The sequence below is a fragment of the Gossypium arboreum genome, chromosome 1 (genome assembly GCF_025698485.1).
Source record: "Gossypium arboreum isolate Shixiya-1 chromosome 1, ASM2569848v2, whole genome shotgun sequence".
Taxonomy (NCBI): domain Eukaryota; kingdom Viridiplantae; phylum Streptophyta; class Magnoliopsida; order Malvales; family Malvaceae; genus Gossypium; species Gossypium arboreum.
In genome coordinates, this window is record NC_069070.1 from 122,014,905 (window position 1) to 122,023,096 (window position 8,192).

At 29.4% G+C, this 8,192-nt stretch overlaps 1 protein-coding gene across 1 annotated transcript; it reads left to right on the forward strand.

Annotated features, from left to right (window-relative positions):
• The first annotated feature begins 346 nt into the window (after nucleotides 1-346).
• LOC108482225 (putative ubiquitin-conjugating enzyme E2 38) lies at nucleotides 347-3,853 on the forward strand. The gene is made up of 8 exons (XM_053025297.1): nucleotides 347-435; nucleotides 1,373-1,510; nucleotides 1,622-2,134; nucleotides 2,212-2,275; nucleotides 2,560-2,699; nucleotides 2,811-3,122; nucleotides 3,392-3,677; nucleotides 3,803-3,853. Exons 2-7 carry the CDS (start codon nucleotides 1,391-1,393, stop codon nucleotides 3,641-3,643), a joined length of 1,401 nt encoding a protein of 466 aa, XP_052881257.1. The 5' UTR covers nucleotides 347-435; nucleotides 1,373-1,390; the 3' UTR covers nucleotides 3,644-3,677; nucleotides 3,803-3,853.
• Nucleotides 3,854-8,192: the final 4,339 nt, after the last annotated feature.

Below are 8,192 nucleotides of genomic sequence, written 5' to 3' on the forward strand. Positions count from 1 at the left end.
AAATTTCAAGTTTGATTTCAGGATCGATTGTTTTTAAGAGTCAATATTGGGTTGGGTTGGGGTTGGAGTTGGAGTTGGCAAAATTCTGCCATACTATTCATAAAATAAATTTATAATTTGATCAATGTGTTTTAGGTCATATCCAAATTACATTTAACACTTAAGCTAACGATTATGCTAATAAAAGACTCGATTAATACAGTACTGATACTCTTAGGACTTGATCACAACATCTTGAAATTCAAGGACCAATTTGGAATCTCAGTGTTAGTTTAAGGACTTTCACTGAAATTAACCCTTATAGTTTAAAAAAATTGTTATACTGGTAATCCTTGAAATAAAATCACGTACGGATTTCTCGCTCTAAATATTTTATTTCATTCTTTTTTATGGGACGATACTGCGATCTCTCTAAAGCGACTCAAGCAAGCGCAGGTTATATTCCTTTTCCCTCATTTTGAAAAAAACAAACAAAATCTTGATTGTTTTTTTGGACTTTGCGTGCTTTTTTGTTTGATTTTAAGTGTATTTTTTAGTAGATCGAAGCTTGTTTCGCTGTTTTTGATCAATGTGTTGTTTTTTATTTTTCTTTTGATTTTCGGTTTTTGATCGGAATTCTGTGTTTTTCTGTTTGTTTGTCACTATCTCGTTTACTAACTTAGCTTCTCATGCAATTCTTAAAGAGTATTATATCATAATGGATTCTTTTTAAGTCTCTGTTTGGTTGATAGGAAAATTGTAGAATTATATGAAAAAGAAAATGCAAATAAGTATATTACCCGTTGTGAAAATGATTTCTACTTCGATTTTGTTTTATTATTCTGTTTTGCGAGTTCTATTTCGTGCAATGCTTCATCGTATCCATGTTATGTTACTCGTACTCAGATTTGTATATATGTATATGCATCTGATAATAATATGTTCAAAGAATTACAACATTTGATGTTAAAGAACAAGAAATTAGCTTCTTCGTTGTCTTTCTGCTTTTGGTTTAAGTGATTCTATTTTATGCATTAGCGATTTAGCTTATCATAGCTTAGTTTCCTTTTTTTTTTTTTTTTGGAATGTTTGGTATTTTTTTTTCTCCATTTTAGTACCCAAAAAGACTAAACTAGAAACTTCTTGTTATGCTTTAAGTCTAGCATTATATAAGCAGGGTTTATGGTTCAAGTTTTTAAGTATCTGTTTTACCTTTGTTCTCCAGAGCAGTTGAATATTTGTTGCACAGCTACATATATAGGAATTAATTAGAGCATCTCCCATACTTAAATGTATACATGAATAGAGTAAGCTTATGGTGCTGTTATGTTTCCCGACGCTACTGTTATTTTTGTAGTTCGATTTGTTTGCTGAGGAAACATATTGTTGTTAGGTACTTCTTTGTGATGATATGGATATCAAAGAAATTGAAAATCCGACGATGGTTTCGGTTGGTTCTGAGAAAGCCAGCATGGACAGCAAGGGAAAGAATATAATATGCTATGATAAGAAGTGGGAAGACCAATTGGAGGTGTTTGGTTGCAACTTTTGAAAGCAACATGCTACCTTAGCAGTTAGCATTGCTTTTTATTTATATATCGTCAAGTTCCCTTTAATTGAATTTACTTCCCCTTTTTTTCAGGATGCTTCAGGCAGTGATCATGGAAATACTGTTAGTTTAGCAGGGTCCGAAGATAATTATGAGTTTAACTTGTCATATAATTATGATGATGGGGATTATGATGACTACACTGATGATGTTTCTGATGATTGCGATAATCATGAATACTTATATGAAGATGATTACTGGATTATGCAATCCCATTTTGATAATGTGGATCTTTCTCCGGGGGTAGAGGCTTCACTTAACTTGTTGAAAGACTCTTCTTTAATTGAAGATATGCAACAACAACTCAAGGCTGTCGCGGCTTCCTTTAATCTACTTGGAATCAAGAAGGAAGCAATATTAGATGTTAATGATGGACTGAAGTCAGCTTCTACCAGTACTGTAATGGTCCCAAGGGAGTCAGGGTTTGAACAGAAAGAAAGAAATGAAGAACATATAATGCAAAATTTTCGAAGTTTCAAACATTTTGATGTTGTGGATGTTTTCTCAAGCCATCGTTACCGCAACTTGACCTCATCTGGACAGACGGTGAGGTTGCATCTTGTTTCTCTGTCATGCTAAATTGTCACTACTTATATAATTTGATCTTTGCACTTATTGAATAGTATCCAAAGGAGTATGCAAAGCGAATTCAAGAGGAGTGGAAAATTCTGGAGAGTGGCTTACCAGGTGAGTTCTTATGAATGTGTTTGTGATATATGGTGTCTTGTGATACTAACTGATATAGAATCAAGTCTTAACTATCAAAAGTCCAAAACTGTGCAAGTTCGTAAGCTGAACGACATTTTAAACGTTATGCATCTAAAACTTTGTAGGATGGCTTCTTGTTATTCCCTTCCCTTTTGAAAATGCATTCTATGATTATAAAAGTTAGAAAATTACTACTTTTTGCATCTATCTCCTGGTAATATTTTGTTTAAAATGACTCGTCCGCTTTCTCCGTGCTTCCACAGAAACAATATATGTGAGAGTTTGTGAAGCAAATATGGGTCTTTTAAGAGCTGTCATTATGGGACCTTCTGGTACTCCATACCATGATGGCCTTTTCTTCTTTGATTGTTTCTTCCCTCCAAAATATCCTAATGAGCCACCGGTATGTTCATTTTGCATACATTGTGTTTTTCCCAACAATGCACATATTAGGGTATTACAACGTACATGCGCATTTTAGCATGTCTAATGTATATCCGGAATTTCTGATCAGATGGTTTATTACTATTCCGGCGGTCTCCGGTTAAATCCAAATTTGTATAGCTGTGGTAAAGTATGCCTAAGCCTTTTGGGCACTTGGCATGGTGAAGAGACTGAGATGTGGGTTCCAGGCCAATCAACCATGCTACAAGTTTTGGTTTCCATACAAGCCCTGATTCTGAATGCTAAACCCTTCTTTAACGAGCCTGGTTTCGAGATTTCGTATGTTGGGGCCGAAGGTGAAAAGAGGTCCAGGAAGTACAATGAGGATGCATTTGCTCTGTCCTTGAAGACAATGATTTACACTCTAAGAAGACCGCCGCAGGTATCATTTCATTTCAGTTCAGTTCAGTTCACTTCATGAAGTTTGTTTATCTGGGATTCTATTGTCATCCCTTTCACGGAGTTTGTATGATGGCGATCAATCTATTTGTTTCGAACAAGCATTTACACTGTTTGTTTATCTGGGATTGCTCTGTTTTTCCATTTTCCAATTAGCACAAGTGACGCAAAATCAGGTTTTCTTTGTATGCACGGTATTAAGTAAATTTTACATACATTCTGCTCTAATTAGAACCATGTTTCCCGAAACAGCATTTCGAGGACTTTGTCGCCGGTCATTTTCGCTCCCATGCACGTGACATTATCATGGCTTGTGAAGCATATAAAGAGGGTGCTGCTATCGGCTCCGTTCTGGTTAAAGATTGCGTAACAGACCCTAATAAAACCGAAAACAGTAGCTCCGAGAGATTTAAAAGAACAATGACGAAGATGATCGATACAATGGTGAAGGTGTTTGTGGAAAACGGGTCAACCTACGAGCAGTTTCTGAATTCAAGTACCTGATATCATTCGGAGAAGATTAAAGTCATCGTGAAAGGTTAGTGTTAGAACAGATTAGCTTTTCTTCCAATTGCTTTGATGAATACATTTTTTATAATGAACCTTTGGTGCATTTTTTTGCTAGTTCGTGCAGTAATAATGAATCCTTTGTGATTCCTGTAGGTTTATAACTCAGTTGAATTATGAAAAGGTTCTTGTTTTTGGTAAATAGAATTTCATTAATAATGTAGTATTAAGTTGAAATGACATGCATACTTTCGACAAGTTCATGGAGGTTACGGATTTGAGAATAGGGGTGTAATCTGAGTTGAATCTAAATAGCGGTTAGGTCGAGTTTGACTCGAAATTTGAGGCTTGATATTTGACTTGAGCTCAATTGAACATCAATTTCTAAGTTCGAGTTGGCTTTAGATTTAATCGGGCTACTTGAGTTTGATTAAGCTCTTTTTTTTTTCCAAGCTCAAGCTCATTTGTACTTTAGTTCTTTTTATATATTAAGGGTAAAAATGTAATTTAATAATTACAAATATTAAAAAGAAAAGTTCGATTAAGCTCGTGAGTTGTTCGAACTGAGTGTTGTAATGCTTGAATTCGACTTGATTGATAGCTCGAGTTACACAAGTTTGACTCGATAATTATTAAATTGAATTTAAAATTTTCAGGTCAAATTTGAATAACTTGCGAGTACCGATACTTCAATTACACCCTTTAGATGAGTAAATTAGTTAAAAATGTATTTTTCATTTTGGAATTCTTGCTTTTATTTGTAATATTTGCTAATAATTGAATCTCTAACTGAGAGATGGTATCGTCATTGGTGTCGGTATCGTTCAGTATTGATTTTATGTATCAGCGTAGCAGCTCCCCCCATAGGGAGAGGAGCATCCTATTAACCGTGCATGTCTATATGTATGGTTTTAAGTTTAAATATGTATCAAGCAGTTTAAATTTTTTTTTGTTTTTGTAAAAAATTTCGTTGTGTTTCGATGTGATTTGGTTTGTTTCATTCAATACCATCCTATATAGGTATCACAAACCAACCACTACTTGATTTTGATATTTTAATTCAGTTTCTAAAATGTCTTATACTTTTAAAAATAAAATATAATTTTTACATTAAGTTAATGGATTAATTAATAATTTTAATATTTAAAATTTATATTAATTAATAATTTATTTCATGTCTATATGAAAATTATTTAAAAGATCTAATTATGCTTTCAATCCTTGTATTCTTTAAAATTTTAAAGATTAGTCTCTTTAATTTTAATTTTTGAATTTAATCTTTATAGATTTAAAATTAAATTTCAATTAATAAAATTATTAACTTAAATTTTATTAAATTTAAATGTGTTATCAAGAACTTTTATTAAATTGGAGTATATGTTATTGTAAAATTTCATTAACGGTGTTATTAAATAGATTTCGATTTTCAAATTAAATAAATAGAGAGACTAAAATTGGAATCAAATTCGAGGAAATAAAATTGAAGGACTGAAGTTTAGGAATTTAGTTATATTTAAAGCTTAAAAATATCAATAAAGTTAAAATGATACACTAAATTCCATCAATATCAATATATATCTATAGGCTATATATATATAAGTAATGTAAAAAACTTCTCCTTTTCAAACGTGTTATTAGCTTTCATTGGTTTTTCTTTTAGGACATGGCTTTCCCCATTTTAATGGGTATGTTTCCTCTTCTTATATTACTAATAAAACATTAATTTCAAATTTGATCCATTTATTTTTAGATTATATAAAAATAGTTTTATGTTTAAATTTAAGATTTTATCTTTATATATATATATATATTGCATAGTTTGAGACATTATTCATTATATCCATTTATTCATAATGTGTTCATTTCATTTCGTGTTACTTTTTAATTATTTGTCTGTTGCGTTTATGTCATGTATTAATTTATTTAATGTTATGCATAACTAATTACCATAATTCAATTTAGAGAAAATTCCGTGTGTTTATGACCCATAATAGTTTGATTCTGAATTATTTATATATTTTATCATAGTAATTATATGCAAATAAATTTATTTTATTTCTTGTTTATTATTTATTTTAAAATTATATTATGAAAGAATTGATCCACATATTAAAATTATATCACATCATATTGTTTAGTCTCAACTTATCTCATGTTTTACTAACTTACTTTATTTTAATTTCAAAATTATTTTCATAAAATATTAAAAGTACAAAATAATATTTTAATTGACAATGATACAGTATAATTAAAATAAAATTTTTAATTATTTATTTAAATCCTCTAATGTACTAACAAGTTGCAACCCAAGTCAAGTGAAGGAATTTGCTATTTAATTTTGGAATCAACAAAATTGCTTTCACCACTATCTTTTATATTATCTACTTATAAAAGACAACATTATTTAATTAATTAAGGTTAATTAAAAATTAATGCTAGGTGAAATGACTTTCAACTGACTATATGTCATTTGATGTGGTTAAATTTATACTAAATTTAATTAAATTAAATTAATCATTTAATTATAATTGGTGAAAAGAAAAAGTGATCGAAATTGTTAAAAAAATGGATCCACCCTTCCATCATTTCAAAGAACCAAAATCCATAAGCGATTGAAATTAACAGTTAATATTTAATTAATCAAATTTCAATTAACTGCGATTATAAAATTTAAAGAGTTAATTCCACTATAAAAATCTTTAAATTGTGATTTTCATTTTAAATTAGTCCTTAAATTTTATAAAATTCTAATTATATCCTCAAACTATCGATTTTATATTAATAATATCATTTTAAATTAGACATCAAATTTTATGTGGTAATATTTTGCTTTATTTTTAGTTTTTAATTTTATAAGTTACGTGGAAATATTTTACTTTTCTTTAAAATTTTCATTTTAAATTATATCACATAAAATTTTACATGTCATTTAATGGTCAAATTAACTGTTTAAAAATAGAAGGACTACCTAACTAATATAATGCTAATTATTTAGAGATATAATTAAAACGTTTTAAAATTTAGAGATTAATGTATAATAAAAGTTATAAATTAGTGGTGATTGGTGCAATTAACTCAAATTAAAGCACATTATTGTTGTATTAAACACTGTAGAAAATTGGGTTATTAGCTTTGAAATGTTATGTAAAGTTAATTAAAAAATGATTAGCTGTATCAAATCTTATCTACAACAAATTAAATCGTATAGGCTAAGGTTTACTGTTATTTTGTGTAGGAAATGGACCGACTTATTGATTAAATTAAATAATGGGATAATATATGATATGGTTAACGTTATCTTAAGTTACGGTTCAACTTTATTGCATTAAACAAGGACAGGACCAGCTTGTGGACTAATATAAAAAAGATAATTTAGATTAAAATATCATATTTATAGTGGACTAACTACTGCAGTAGAAATTAAGGGTGCAATTGAGTTGAGCCGAATTCGAATGTTGATAAGTTTGAATTTAAATTCGATTTAAAATTCGAAATTTGATACTTGATTTGAGCTTAACCAAACATCTATTTTTGAGATCGAACTTGACTCAATATATAATCAAGTTACTTGAGCTTGATTAAGTGTGTCTGTGGGTGGACGGTGCGTTTACCTCCGGTAATGTTAAAAACAGCAGTTGCAATGAAATTAATTATTGTAGCTATGAAATAAAATATTTCATCGCACCACAACCACAGCCCATCCAAAGGCACACTAAACTTGTTTATCAATATTCGTATTTATGCTCGAGCTTGATCTCAACTTGATAATTAAGCTTAAGGTCAATAATATATTTAGGGCAATAATGTAATTCAACAATATAAAAAATATTTAATATATATATTAAAAATGAAAAGTTCAATCCGACTTGATAGTCGTTTGAGCCGAGTATTACTAAGCTTGAATTAAGCTGATAATTACTAAATTGAGTTCGAGTTTTTTGGCTTAATGATAAGAGCATTATGTTATACGCATAAGAGCTTGAGTTCGATCTCAAACAACTTCATTTTTCTCTCTAATTATATATAGAATATCATTTTCAAAGTGAATTAATTAGAAAAAGGGTAGAGGTTAGGTAGATTAATCACTTCAAAATTAATTAAGATTTTAATTTTTTTTGTTAGACTTGATAATGATTTATAGTGTTGTTTATATTATACAGGGCTGAGTAAGTAATTTGAAGTTATTAATTTTTTATACAATTAAAGTTGTAAATTTTGATATGTTAATCATTTATTGTTTTAAGAAATTCTCTTATTCATATCATTTATCAATGGTTATTGTGTAAAAAGGAAGAAAATATGTTATTTAAAGATTTATTCAAGTATTAGGCTACCAATTTTTGACTTGATATATTTAGGTTCAACCTTAGATAAAAATTTGAACTTAATTTGAAAAAAAAAGTTACTTGAATTCACTCGATTAGGTTTTTACTCACTCAAAATGAGTTCAATGACACAACTTGTCATTGATCATCGTTAGTTGTTTTAGTTTAAGGTCGTGTATGTTCTAAGCATGTGACATCTAGATTCATTTATTTTTACTCTA

What these genes read in the sequence shown, in the direction of transcription:
- LOC108482225 (XM_053025297.1), top strand. Translation starts at nt 1,391, where the DNA reads ATGGATATCAAAGAAATTGAAAATCCGACGATGGTTTCGGTTGGTTCT. An exon ending in AGTGGGAAGACCAATTGGAG is followed by an intron (nt 1,511 to 1,621) that starts GTGTTTGGTTGC and finishes CCTTTTTTTCAG; the next exon opens with GATGCTTCAGGCAGTGATCA. An exon ending in TGACCTCATCTGGACAGACG is followed by an intron (nt 2,135 to 2,211) that starts GTGAGGTTGCAT and finishes CTTATTGAATAG; the next exon opens with TATCCAAAGGAGTATGCAAA.